Genomic DNA, 14,773 nt, shown 5'->3' with positions numbered 1-14,773 from the left:
GACAGAGTAGAAATAGATTGAAAATCATTTGCATGGTCATGGCATTGCTGATAGATTAATATATTCTTGTAATAAGGACAGAAATTCAAATCAAGTTGACTGAAATGACGGGACTGAAAGGTCAAAAGTCAGTGTCAAATGTCATCAAAATGTAGCTAAAAATGTAATATCCGGCCTAATATTTCTACTGTAGGTGCAATTCCAATAATGATGTTTATCTGTTCTGATGTATAGAAATAAATTGAAAAGATAAAAGGTCACTCCTTAGTCAGTGGAGAAGGTCAAGGAGCTTTATCAGAATGGTTTATCAGAATAGATGGCGCATGGGTCATATATGCATGATATGGTAGATATTGCTATTGTGATCGAGAAGAGGAGACAAAGCAATCAAATAATGTGCGCAAGAGTCGAATTGCTGTTATGGTTTCATAAATTTAAGTGTATTCTTTTTTTGCGTGCAGGAGAAGATGAGCCTCATCATGAAATAATTTTTGTAATTCTGCGTACCCCTTATATCGTCGAATGGAAGAGCTTTAGAGTGAATCGGTTTGACATGATTTTTTTTTTCCCGCAGTGTTTAATAGCTTTACCATCAAAATTATCGACGAATACTATATTTAAAAAGTGCTGATACGCTGTTGTGAGTGCTAATTTCCATTTCAATTTATTTTCATATTTCTAAGTGAAAAACACATCAACTATAACAATTTAAAATGATATATGATATCCATCTAAGAGGTAGAATAGCATATACATGTAGAACATGGTGGTCAATCTATAAAAGTTTGAATCTGAGAATAAATGCTAAAGAAATATGATGGAACCTACTTAAAAGCAAGCTTGTTGAGAGTAGATAGTATTAAAACCGAGTGTAGAGATTAAGATTGAGGAGCACGGGTACAACAACGGATGACCAAAATGTGAAAAATATATAAGACAAAAATACTCGGGGATTTAGCAAATTCTTCTCAAATGCAGATTTGGAGATCGGCTGATTCACTTGCTGCAAGCAGATAAACAGTCGTTTTTATTGCATTGTGGACAGCATACTATCATAATACGATTTACACAATTAGAAAAATATACATTTTTATTCTGTGTCCTCAGAAGAGAGCAATCCGTCAGGTCATTTCCTAATGCATCGAAGGAACTTGCAGTGAAGTGTGAACTATACTTCTCGGTCATGATTTGTAGTTGTTGTCCATGTACGTCTTCTGCTCCGTCATCAGCAAACTAAGGCGTAGCTTTCTTGTCGTGTACTCTCTACTTACAGAGCAGGTCATGCTATATGCCGATGCATTGCGTCCCAGACCGTGTACGGGGGAACGTAACACGCTCTCTCTATCTCCCTGTCACTGGGTAAGTTCCCGCGTTTTCTGACCCCCGTGCCCGTTCTCTCTTCCACAAGGTCAGCCATCTTTCAGACCTGGGGTTCTCGCAACGGCAAGGTGCCTACGTGCTGACCACTTGCGCGGCCGCGGAACTGGCCGCCAAGATCCTACTGGCCGCGGTTGGCGACAGGCTCCCACTCAGCAACGTAACCATCTTGGGAATCCAGGGTCTCGTCACAAGTGCCTTCACCATCGGCGTCATGTTCATCCGGAATTTCGGCGGTGGAATGGGCATCATTCTAGGTAACCAACGGTCACGACCACTGATCTCTACAGGATGTATCTGGATATCTCATAGTCCAATCGCTTTGAAGCCACCATGCCGCAATCTTACCACTCACATCGCCGATACATTGTGGACGGGGCTCACAACATCTCGTGATCTTGATAACAGTCTTTGTTTGAAAATGCGACCAAATCCCCATAGAGTGTGCCTGGTAAGATGGCGGCGCGGCGGCTTCACATGTTTGTACAGCATGAATGGTCCAATGAGATATCCAGATACGTCCTATAGAGATCGGTGGTCACGACTTGTACCTAATTAGATTGATATACACTTTGATAAATCTATGCAGGGGTCTGCAACTTTGGGGCAAATTTAGATTGGTAAACTATAGGTCACTCATTCCTTATGTAGATTCACAGTAACTTCAGGGTTGTTTTTGTTGTTGCTGCTGTTGTTGTTTGTTTTTTTTTTGTCAAAAGATTTGTTCTCAGTGGAAAACAAACAAACAGCAAACGATGCCAGAAACCAAACCGATATCCATAAAGACACAAGTGCACTCGTAGACAGAAAATCTGTATGCAACTGGATATAATAATTTGGTAAACTGAAAAACACACAAATGATAAGCGTACATAATATTCTATACGAAAATTAGCATTCATGAGGCTTATAATTGGCTTTCCTACGTATAGAATGCGTGATTTAAGTGATCTAGGAAAGACCTTTATTCGTTTATTTTATTATTTTTGTTTGTTTGTTTGTTTGTTTGTTTGTTTGTTTGTTTGTGATAGACAATTCTGGTAAGTTTCTTCATCTTGCATTGCACGTTTACTCACATCCCCTCCATTGAGCCTGTCGTATGTGTTATACAGAGTTAGTCGGAAAGTTATGACCATATAGTTTTAAACAAAATCTGCCAGCTAAGAAGTTCATAAACAATGAAACTGTTTGGAGTGATTCAGAGAATGATTCCAACGATGCTTGACGCACTTTATAAATCCTGCACGTTTAATGTGCTAGCATTTAGACCTCCAGTTGAACTGGCGTCGGTTGATTTACTTCCGGAACCAAAATATTGTCTTCCCGCCAAAACGAATTTCCTGTTAATGGTCTAATGGCAGACGAATCATGTCAAAAACAAAACAAAGAAAGAAAAAAAAGAATGAGTACATTACCCGTTGTAGCCACAGAAATCAATTGACATTAATTTTTATGCGTCATCATTAATCTATATCCAGTGAATTACTGCTCAGGTCATGGGGATGTAGGTCTATATAAGTGTGATATACTTGCAACTAAGCAATATTTAATATAATCATACGATATATTTGCTATTGGGATTAGTTTCAACGCCTTTAGGAACATACTGTGTCCTGTGATTTATTTGAAACTTGATTACTGCAGCTGTACTAAGGTTCTTAAGTAAGTAAGTAGCCCCAGCATTCGATTGTACGAAGGAAAGGATGATGGCCTTCAGTTACCTGAGCTAGAATAATACAAGTTACGGTCACCGTCGGAGCATTGTTTAAAACTGATAACGTGGAGGTTATCTGGCAAACTTTCTGATAAAGAGAAAGAATAACACCAGGCGTCATTCTGCTCGACAAAGTCAAGAGACGCGCACTTCGTTTGAAGTGCATCGAGAGGAAATCACAGGCATGTTGGGATAAGGCGTGTGAAGAAAAGCGACAATACTGGCACGGATTCCTGTTCGGGGTTTGAATTGATTTTTCTGTTCCCACCCGTCATACGTGTTGTATCTAGCAACACGCCATTCGTTTGAGCCGTGCAATTTGCGATCCATGCTGCAGCAGCCATTTTTTTTTTTTTTTTGTTCAGTGTACTTTGCGGATACATGATAATTGCATCAGCATTCCTCTGACCGATTGAGACAATCAACAATTGCTGCATGCAATCAAACTGTCGATGGTAATCTGTGAACCATGGTTCGGTTACCGACTTCCTCAATTTCAGGATGTCTACGGAAATACTGAAAAAAAAATGTTCCCGTGGATGAGGTTTCTGTACTTACCGCGAGGATCTGCACATTGCGGGATTAAACAAATAACCATCATGACTTTCGTGGTGTTGATGATAACCCTTACATGTGTATAAACTGTACTAGATTCTTAAAGTTCTTGAAGTTCTTAGAGCCCATTATGATTTACAAACCTGAACACGAGATTCATTTCATAAGCTTGTACAAATATTGTAGAAGTAATAAGTAAGTCAGACCTTTTCTCAGAATCATTAAACTATGGAGACTTCTTGATGGTGGAGAGGGAAACAATACTATAGATTTCAAGTGAATTTATTATTGTCTTTAAATCCAACCGTTATTTTCGCTGCAAAGGGAGTGTATTATCAAATGACATGTGCTTAGTTTTTTCATTTCCTAGAAAACAATAACAACAACAACAACAACAACAACAACCTCTGAGGTGTATTACTGTAAGATTTCATACGCAGTGTTGAGAGACAAATTATCCTTCAACCACACAAAATACATGCATGCATTCGTGACGTTTGCAAAAGAGATACCTATGACCTGGTAGCATGGGGATGCATTGATGACCCGATTCATTCGCTGCCCACCGGGGTACATTCGAAAACAACGGTTAGCACCGGTCAACGAATAATGTGCTACGCTGATCGGTAACGGCCGACTGCAGTCGAGGTTTTTCGACTCTATGTGCTCACATAGAGATCAGTGATAACTTACTTACTGCCCGTTATGCCTCCTGGCATGTAGGGCAGCAACGAAGGTCCTCCTCCATTCTGGTCTGTTCTGGGCTAGCTTCTGGACACCTCCCCATGTCAGGTTTAGAGATTTCATCTCCTCAACTGTGCGACGCCAGGTGGTCTTGGGTCGCCCTCTTCTCCTTCTTCCTTCAGGTGTCCAGTGAAGGGCAACTCTTGTGATGCTTTCTTGTTCTTTTCTCAGGACAAGTCCAATCCAGTTCCAGCGCCGCTTTGTTAGTATTTCTTCCATACTGTCTAGCTGACATCTTATCAACAGCTCTTCATTTGATATTTTGTTTGGCCAAAAAATCCGACAAATCTTCCTCAAACTTTTGGTGTGAAATATAGACAGCTGATGAATATCATTGGCTGTTATTCTCCAGCATTCTGCACCATAGAGGAGGGTGGAGAGAACGCAGCTCTGGTACAACTTGAGTTTTGTCTTGATTCTGTACTGTTGTGACTTCCAAACGTTGTTTAGACTTCTAAAGGCGTTCCTAGCTTTGCTGATTCTGTTTTTGATATCACTGTGAGCGCCTCCATCTTGTTTTACAGTACTGCCTAGATATAAGTGAACTCATCTGTTTCTGGTAGGGCATCACCATTTACATGGATTGGCAGTGGGTCCGAAACATTTAAAACCATCACTTCAGATTTCTTCTGGTTTATTTTCAAGCCGACTTGTGCAAAGTAGCTCAACCGTGTTGTTTTCTCTTGCATAATTATGTTGGTGAGTGTGTGAGACTAGGGCCAGATCATCAGCAAAGTCAAGGTCTTCTAGTGCTGAGAAGAGAGTCCATCGTATGCCTCTTGTTTTGTCTTCTGTTGTACGGCGCATTGCCCAATCAATAACGATGTTGGAGAGCAATGCTGACATCACACATCCTTGTTTGACTTCAGTCTTTACTTGGAATGCCAGGTCGCTATTTCCCACCCTGCATTTGAAGTTGGTGTAGAACGCCTTGATGAGTTCCACTATGTGCTGTGGGATTCCATACATCCTCAAGATTTTCCAGAGGCCGTCCCGGTGTATACTATCAAAGGCCTTTTCAAAGTCAACAAAGTTGATGTATATCTGTCTCTGCCACTCCGTGCACTGTTCAACGATGTTACGTAGTGCAAATATTTGGTCTATGCACGATCTCCCTTTGCGGAATCCTGCCTGTTCCTTCCGCAGCTTCTCATCGACTGCCTCTGTTAGACGTTACACAATAATGTTTGCCATAATGTTTTACTAGGTACTGATAGAAGTGTAATTCCGCGCCAGTTATTACAATTTCTCAAATTGCCCTTCTTTGGTATCTTTATAATAATGCCTTCCAACCAGTCATCAGGTATCTCTTTCTTCTGCCAAATAGCTGTGAAAAGTGGTTGAAGTAATTTGGAGGCCATGTCAGGTTCTGTCTGAAAAAGTTCGGCATTCAGATTTTCTTGGCCAGGGGCTTTTCCACTTTTTAGGGTCTTAATGGCTGAGACAATTTCCTCCCTTGTTGGTGGATCAATGCTTATTTCCAAGTCATCTCCTGCAGGTGCTACATCTGGTTCTGTTGTGGGTGAGGGTCTGCTTAGCACTTCCTTGAAGTGCTCAGCCCAACGAGCTTCCTGTTGAGCTGACCATTTTTGTCTTCTATTGGCATCTCCGTTGATCGTCTGTGTTTTCCACTCACTACTTTGGTGATCTTGTACACTTTCCCTTGTTCCCCTTTTCTAGCTGCTTCTTCTGCCTGGTTTGCTAGATCATCTAGGTATGCTCGCTTGTCAGCTCTGGTTTTTCTCTGCTCTGTTTTGTTTGTTTCTTGGTATTGCTTCTTGTATCTTTCCTTCAATCTTTCAGACTTGGTGTCATTTGTTTTCTTCTTCAAAGCCCTTCTTTTTTCAACTGCTTGCCAAGTGTCTTCACTTATCCATTCCTTCTTTTTGTTGTGTTTGTAACCAAGGCAAGATTCACTTGTCTTCACATAGACTGCTTTGGTCTGCTCCCACATGGTGTTGATATCCTCTGATTCTGTCTGGTCCAATATATCTGGTAGTGCTTGGGATCTGTTTTTGAGTTGCAGTACAAATGAACCTTTGACTTTGCAGTCTCGCAACTTTCCAACATCGAACTGTTTTTTGGCTGTCTTCTTGTGACCTTCTTTTCTGAGCTTTACTCTCAGCAGAGCTGTAACCAAATGGTGGTCGCTACCAACGTCAGCTCCACGTTTGACTCTGACATCAAGCAAAGAACGTCTCCAGGCGCCATTTATCATTAGATTGTCGATTTGATTTCGATCCCTTCCATTTGGAGAGTGCCATGTTAGCTTGTGGATCTCCCTGTGTTGGAACAAGGTTCCGCCAATGACCAAGTCATGCATGGAGCAAAATTCTGCCAACCTCTCCCCATTCTCATTCATTCTCCCGCAGCCTTCTCTACCCATTGCCCTGTCATGTTCGGTGTTGTTGTTTCCTACTTTGGCATTTAGGTCTCCCATCACTAGTTTCAGGTCATGTCCTGGTGTAGCTTCTAAAACAGACTGAAGTTGTTCATCCTTCAAGCATTTTTCGCTGTCATTTGTTGGAGCATAGCACTGGATAATAGATGTGTTGATTTGTTTCCCCCTCAGTCGTATCTTCATAAGCCTACTGCTGATAGGTTGCCACTCTATCAAACTCTTCTCCATTCCTTTCTTCAAAATGATGGCCACTCCTTCTCTATGTTGCTGGTCATCCCTTCCAGAGTACAGCACCGTTTCTCCTGTGGATGTTGTAAGCCTCCCTGATCCTGTCCATCTGCTCTCACTTACTCCTAATATATCGAACTTATATCTTCTCATCTCTGATGTTACTTGTTCTTATTTCCCTGTATCATACATTGTCCTAACATTCCAGAAACCTATTCTTGCCATTGGCTTCTTTTCGGCTTTCACCAATGGCATTCATCCTAGCATCTGCCGATAGCCCTGGAAGTCCATTACGCGTAGTAGTGTTGATTCCTTCTGTTGCTGTTTCCGTAACGTGTTCTTTTTTACAAGACAGAGTTGTTAGTCCTGTGCTCAACCCCCAACCTGGAGGACCAGTGGATTGCTCTTTGTCTGGCCTCTACCCTTCGACCTGTCCAGCATGGGGGGCCCTACCAGGAGATAAATCTCCCGCTAGCATAGGTCTAGGGGTCACTGAGAAGCACAAGCCTCCCGACCACATACAAGGTTGCAATCCAGCGGGAAGATCAGTGATAAAGCTACACACAATTCATCACGGGGATTCTCGAATACATAATCCGAGCCGGGCCAGCCTTTCCACCCTATGGTATCCCCACGCTACCGGTTAACACACACTCTTAAAAAGAAGTAACAGCTGGAATTACAATGTCCAATGGGACATAGGCCTACATGTATTGACAATCCGTCTGTCCGCCCCTTCAGAACTATATTGACCATCGTTCCGTTACCTACGATTTCGGTTTAAGTAATAGTAACAGGGCATTTCTGATTGAATCATTCGAATATGGTGTACCTACATAAAAACAATTTATCTAGAGAAAATATGATACAAGCAAAGGAACGAATGTGAGGTGCAATTTAAGTCAAGCAGATCAACGTGCATAAAGATGAAAGCCAATGGAGAGTACACCGTAATATGAGTCACAAAATCCGAATCCCATTTCTGTACTTGGTACGCTCCGATCATTCAACAATGCCGTTGTCAGTATTTGTGTGTTGGCCGCCTTGTAACCAGGAATAGAGTTAGATTAATCCGAATTCCTGCGAACCAAAGATGATGTCTGTAAAAGTAGACATTTTCGCGGTGTTGAAATTTTCGCGCATTTCGCACAACCAGAAACTAGCGCGAAAATAAAACCACGCGAATATTTTTGCACGCCATATGTTCCAGTGGTTGCTGTCTTGATTCCGCGGAATTAAAAACACGCGAAATTCAGGCTTCTCACCCGGCCAAGCGCGAAAAATAAGTCGCGCGAAAATATCCACTTTTACAGAGTGTGTGGAAATGGGTCTTAAACTCGACCCCTTTTTCTTTATTTCGGATTTTTTTTTAATACTATTAGAATGGGTATCAAAATCCAAAACTGTGCTATGTACAGTGGTGATACAGTGACCATTCAGAAACCGACAGAAAGTCGTGGGTTGGATGGAGTATTATGTCCTGTGTGCGTGTGTGTATTTTGTTATGTGTGTTTGTGTATTACTGTTCTTTGTTTGGTGGGTGTTTTTTGTGTGTGTGTTGCTGGTTTTTTTTTTTTTTCACCATCTGGACACATTGTAACTAGCCATGTAATTGATAATGATAAGTAATGCTAACATAGATAAGTGCAATGTAAAGAAGTTGAATCAATGAACTGCTAACGAGGTCTTTATAAACTTCGTTAGAACCTTTTTAGGCCTAAACTGTGAACTGGAAATGACCTCACGGCTATCAGCAAGTATCATTTAATTCTGCGCAAGCTGTCATTGACCAATTAAGATGACCAGCTTAGAAAGAAGAACAATGCTTTTGCAAATAATGATTAAGGTGGCCTTACCCTTAGGCTGGTGCCTTGTTTATCGTCCACGAAGTCGTCAGGCGGTAATATACTGTATTGACCTGCAACTCATAGAACGAACAAGCCGTAAGGGAAACAACTATATATCATTGTTTTGTCTATACATTATATAAATTATATATATATATATATATATATATATATATATATATATATATATACATGCATATGTTTCTGCATGGCGTTAGGTCTGAACATTAGAATTTTATTCTCTGTCGGTCGGCGATCGACACAAGAATATTTGCCTATCTTGACTATCAGAAGCCTGCAGCATGTAAATATCCTTTTTATATCCTTCCAAATATAGTAGGCCTATAAATTCAGTCGACGGGTTTCTGTAGGGTAATGAAAAGAGTAGAGAAAGACACAAATGGGAAACAAATTGATTTGGAAATAACCACCGGAAAGAAAATCAATCATGTAAGAAGTAATTAGAGATGAATGATCTAATTGGGTCTGCATGCTAGACTATCTCCGTATTGTCATGATAACCGTGATAAGGCAATTGGGGGGGGGGGGGGGAGTAGACCAGTTTAACAGCGAGATATTGCGTAAGATGTGTAATTATTTACTGACCTAGCTGTTAGCTTCGCATCGAACCTTTCTCATGTTCAATTAGTGTATAGCTTTGTTAGCGGCCAAATCCCAATGCTTACTCTGCGGAGACCCCACCCCCTTTTAAAATCTTGTACGAGGTGCGTTGATATAATTACTATGTGGGTCAACAGGGTATTGCAATTATCCTTTGAACTAGTGCTTGTGTAGAAGTGTCACGGGAAAGCTTACAACGCTCTCATTTTCATGCAGTGGTAATCAGAGCCTGAAAAAAAAAAGAGTGGTGCCGTGTGACAAGAATCTGTTCACATCTGACGTGGATGAAGAATTATTGTGCAAAACCACTCCTTCGGGGCCTACTTTCTCCTGCGTATGAACAATGCAGAGGTGGGAGTGAAGCCTGTATACTAGTATAATGATGAAACAAGAGTGGGCGATGTACACAGTGTCACAGTTTGATAGGGTTCATTAACAGTGAACTCTGAGCTACTTTTATTTTGTCATGGATAGGCTGCATCAAACAACAGTGTGTGTACCCTACCAGTGGCAGAATGTAGTGGCTTGCATTGACATTTCTGTCATGGACTTGGAATTTATAAAAATGTCTTCGTTGACGTCATTGTTGGAAAATACAGATGACATGATCATTTAGTAATTTCGCGTGTCAAAATCCTTCCTAAACAAAGGCAACCCCTTGATGCAACACAATTGCGCACAACTAGCTCTAGACATTTACCTCTGGATATCTATGCTATATCCAGAGGTAAATGTGTATTGTAAATGTAAATGTAAATTGATTTGTGTGTGTGTGTGTGTGTGTGTGTGTGTGTGTGTGTGTGTGTGTGTGTGTGTGTGAACGTGTGTGTGTGTGTCTGTGAAATAAAAGAGGTTGGCTCACGAATAAAGGATAATGCAATGATATTCATGACCCATTGTCGCGTGAAAAGGACAATACAGTGTATTGTGGAGTGGCTTCTTGAACTCCGCCTTTCTCGCCTTCCTTGTTGACTTATGAGTGTGTAGTATTGTCAACATAGCCCTGCTATCAGCGTTTGTTGACTGTAAGATGCGGTTCTGTCAGATTCTGTCAAGATTTCTCCCCTTTTAATAGCTAGTTTACGATCTCGTAACTTGTGCAATGATTACTCCTTAATCATGTCTGCAAGGCGTGCTCACCTGTTGTGAAATCTGTGCCGTCTGCGACCCTTTCAACTTGATTTTACGATCTGAGGAGAAGTATTATCGACGTAAGATCTACATCATACAGCAGTCAGAAGAGTTTATGTCTGTAATTAGGCCTACTTAACCCAATAGAAAGAAGGCTTGAGCGTAAAGTCCACCGGGGAACATGATTGGGTGAACGACTCTGTAAACTTCAAACGCGACATTGTGTTTCTTCGGATGAACTCTAGGGAACGTGTTAAATGTCGCAGGCACTACCGGCGAACAAAAATTGATAATGAATTTCTGCAGCCCATGAAAAATATATGAATATCTTCATATCCTCCTCCCCCTCCAGAGCAATTATTGGGTTATAGATTGTTTTTTCAAGAGGAAAATGTTCCGAAAATGATACATGTATGACTACCAAAAAAAAAATAAATAAATAGAAAGACAGGCAGACAACATGCTTGCAAATAAGAAAAGAGCGTGGACTCACGCAGTGATCGTGTCTGCGGAGGCTGACACGGGATCACATGCCAAGATAAATCTCATCGACGATAGATGGCGCTCATTCTATCTTTGAAATAAGATAGAATAAGATAACAAGGAAAATGAAAAAACAAAAACAAAAACACAACCCCATTGCATGAAAAAAAGATCTCAGCCTTCTTATCGCATTTCAGTTATCTGTAACTCGTCTGTGTCGTTATCTGTCGCGCAGTAAGATTAGGATCAGTGTGTGTCCTACGTAATAAGCTATGCCCCAGCGGTGTATAGCTGTGAAAAAAAAAGGTATTAGTGGACATCCGTCGTTCGTGCTTCAAGCCAACAGTTTGATAAATGTTTCCATTTTTTCGCTCTCCAGTCATTTATCTATTTATCTATTGATCAAAGTGTACGTCTGACTGATCTATCTACAAAACATGTACATGTTGATGATGTATTCTACAAACGTATCAAATGTAAAACCATGTTTTATCTTCTTCTATCTATATCTGTCTGTCTGTGTGCCATAATACAGGTGTTGGTGCAATGAGGGGGGTTTACCAGGTAGTCCCCTACATGAGTTGTGTGGAAATCATCGGGCAGCAATGGGGAGATGAAGCACAGACCCTCACGCTCGTCGTCCAGGGCATCGGCTACCTAGTGGGGGCGCTGCCATCAGGTAAACACATCCAGACTTTTATACCTCAGTGGATTCCAACAAATCTCAGTTGAAATTGATTCTAGGTGTCGGAATACTGAGAAAAATCACTCTCGTGGGCATTGTCTAAGCGCTGTCAGTTTTTTTTGTAAAAGATACATTGTAGTTTACAAAGTTGTAACCTAATAAAATCAAATTCTGAACCTTGTCATTGCACTCTGCTCGCCCAACCATGAGAAAAACAAAAAGACGAAAATATATTCATATTTCATATATTCATATATTCGGCAAAACAAGTCGCAAGTTATACAGAGAAGATGAACCAGACTGTCAGTAAACCACTTTCATCGGCCTATAAAAAGTTTCAATTTTCCATACGACCTGGTAATAGTCACATTTACTCATTTACTGAAACTCACTGACCCTCATTGCAAGTTTATGCGCATTTGTCATGTCTCCCATCAACTTTGCAGCTAAGCGTACAAAAAGGTCTCGTAAAGGGCAATGAAATAAGCCTTTCCAGACTCACTCACACCTTCGTGTCCAATGTTGCTAGGTAAATCAGGGACGTATCACCAAACATAGAAATGCCATCAATGTTAACCCCTCTCGGAAAAAAACAAACCCACTAACCAAACAGTAGGCTGTGGTTTGTCAGGGTGAATTCCTCTTCAACATGCACCACATCCGGAGGCTGAAAGTGTACTTCATTAAATTTGGTATCATTGTTTTCGTTTCAGCCCGAATTCACAGAACACCGATGGGTTTTTTTAAGTGGTAGGATTATAATCTCCTGTTAACCCTTTGTGTGCTTTGCGTGCCGATTGGCACAGAAAACCCTATAGCCTTCTATACACCGTCCAAAGTTCCTGACACAGAAAGGGTTGAGGCAGAGGTAGACTATAGAGAGATCTGGTCAGAGTCTGAGCATAAAAACCACGCTTTAAATAACTTTCAGGGTCGAAGGACATTATTTACGCTGTACCAAAAATAAAACCCTCTGAAGTTTCCATCTGTCTACATTTTACATATTACTCTCCATTGATGTTATGATGTGAAATTCCACACACATCATCGTTATTGTTATTATTTTACAATATTTTCTGAATGAGAAAGATCAATTTATGTGGTATTGTAAATGAGCTTTCTCTTTTTATTGCCTGTGATTTTTAGGACCGCAGTAAGGGGATAGCGTGGCTTTTCCCGACTTTTTGAAACGACAGATATATGTGAGAACATAACGTGTTTTACGCAATTGCTCACGGCTTCAATTTGTTTGCTCACACATCCCGCAGGCGCCATCTACGACATCACGCAGTCATACCGCACGTGCCTTATGATGGTTTTCGTTCTTTTCATCGCGTCGTCGATGGCGCTATACATCATTCAACTCTTCGATCGCTTCTGCGCCAACAAGCCGAAGGCGCAATGCGTGGACATTAATTCCAAGACTGTGTCCGTTCCAGAGGCGTTTGTCCGGAGGCATGAAATCGTACTGGATAGAGTGACTTCAGTGTAGTATCTTTATTCATGTAACATGAGGAGGGGAAATGGGAAATTGTATTTTTTATGAGGGAATGACGTTGATTTACTGTTCTGGTGATCTTCGACACAGCGTAACGTTATTATGAATCAGTATTGTCTTTTAATATTGATTTTTGTGAATTCCTCTCATAACACTGCCATAGTAAGGTCTCGACTGTGGCTTTTATAATAGGATTTTGATAGATTTGACTTATCGTAGAGCGTGTGAGAAACTGTATGGCAACACACCCAACACATGTCTTGATATGCAAAGTCCATATAAAATCCTTGTTAGAAAGGTCAATGAAAATGTTTGGCGCATATTTCGTCGAACACAAGGAGTCAGTAGTCTCAATTGTTATCAAAGACACATCGAAATTTTGGACGAAACAAAGCAAAATTCCAATAGGTGTAATAAATAATACACCGCCAATATTGTCTTAGGGCTGGGAGCTACAGCACACACCCAAATGTGTACTCCAATATTCACATTGTTTGTTTCTGAAGCTGCATAAACTGACAGATTTTATTTATGATGATAGGGCAAGATATTGAAGAATGTGCAATATACACATATTTATTTCACGTCGACCGTGAAAGGAACTCTGCTCTCGTTAACACTTAAACACCATTTCATGGTTCTCAGAAGCCTCGTATACCACATGTGTTAGTGTTGAGTGTTCATAGCTACAGAGGGCGCAAATCATAATGTTTTTAACCAGCAGAGCAAAGTGCCAATATCGTGCGTGTGTGAGCCTCCTCGATGTATCGCAGTTATTTCGACCCCATGATACGCTCTCCGCTGTCCCGACTGTGATATTTTCCGTAAAAAAAAACCAAAAAAAGCTATTAGGGCCTGCCCATTTTATCAGTAGCACTGTACTGACGCAATCAAGGTTTTTGTTATTGTTGTCACGTGACCAGATAGTCTTGGTGTCACGTGATCGTTACATCTCCCTGGGTTATTCTCTTTCTGAATTGTTTCCCTTGTTATCAATTCGTAAATAAGAGTATGATGGAGAGTATTGTCAAGAAACAAAAGGAACACCAAGCGGCAAGAACGGTTGAATGAAATCAACGAAAAAAAAAAAACAGAAAAGAGAGGGGGAGAGAGAAAGAAATATATGTAGATAGAATGAAAAAAGCAATATATATCAATAGATACTTAGTATATAATAGTAAGAAAGATGGGAAAGGTATAATAGGAAAAGCAGCTACACCGTGTGTGACTTTGGTAAAGAGCGTACATGATGAGATGCTTTCGTTTATCAAATGGTTGTGTGTGGTTCTCATCGAGCAACAGTAAATCTTCCTACAGGTTTGGTATCGCTTGCATTGTCTTACACTGTGTTTTTTGCAAGCTACGATTTCTGCAATCTGCGAAACCACTGTAAAATAATCTACCTCGAAAGCTTCTCAGATGCAAAAATATATTTTTATACGGCAATGTGTACTTTCTGTACTCCAACGTGCCTATGAGTGAAATTCCA

At 40.7% G+C, this 14,773-nt stretch overlaps 1 protein-coding gene across 1 annotated transcript in view; it reads left to right on the top strand.

The window, feature by feature from the left end:
- The window catches only part of LOC139720506 (monocarboxylate transporter 14-like), a 44,996-nt gene extending 31,718 nt beyond the window's left edge, over nt 1-13,278 (top strand). The window contains exons 4-6 of the mRNA XM_071631859.1: nt 1,409-1,634; nt 11,637-11,780; nt 13,055-13,278. Of these exons, the coding sequence (XP_071487960.1) occupies nt 1,409-1,634; nt 11,637-11,780; nt 13,055-13,278 (594 nt within the window). The remainder of the gene's footprint in view (nt 1-1,408; nt 1,635-11,636; nt 11,781-13,054) is intronic.
- The last annotated feature ends 1,495 nt before the right edge of the window (nt 13,279-14,773 follow it).

Source organism: Diadema antillarum, unplaced genomic scaffold, assembly GCF_040938485.1.
Source record: "Diadema antillarum isolate AM-2024a unplaced genomic scaffold, OU_Dant_1.0 scf00000128, whole genome shotgun sequence".
In the NCBI taxonomy this organism is placed as follows: Eukaryota; Metazoa; Echinodermata; class Echinoidea; order Diadematoida; family Diadematidae; genus Diadema; species Diadema antillarum.
This window is presented reverse-complemented; position numbering and strand designations above follow the sequence as displayed.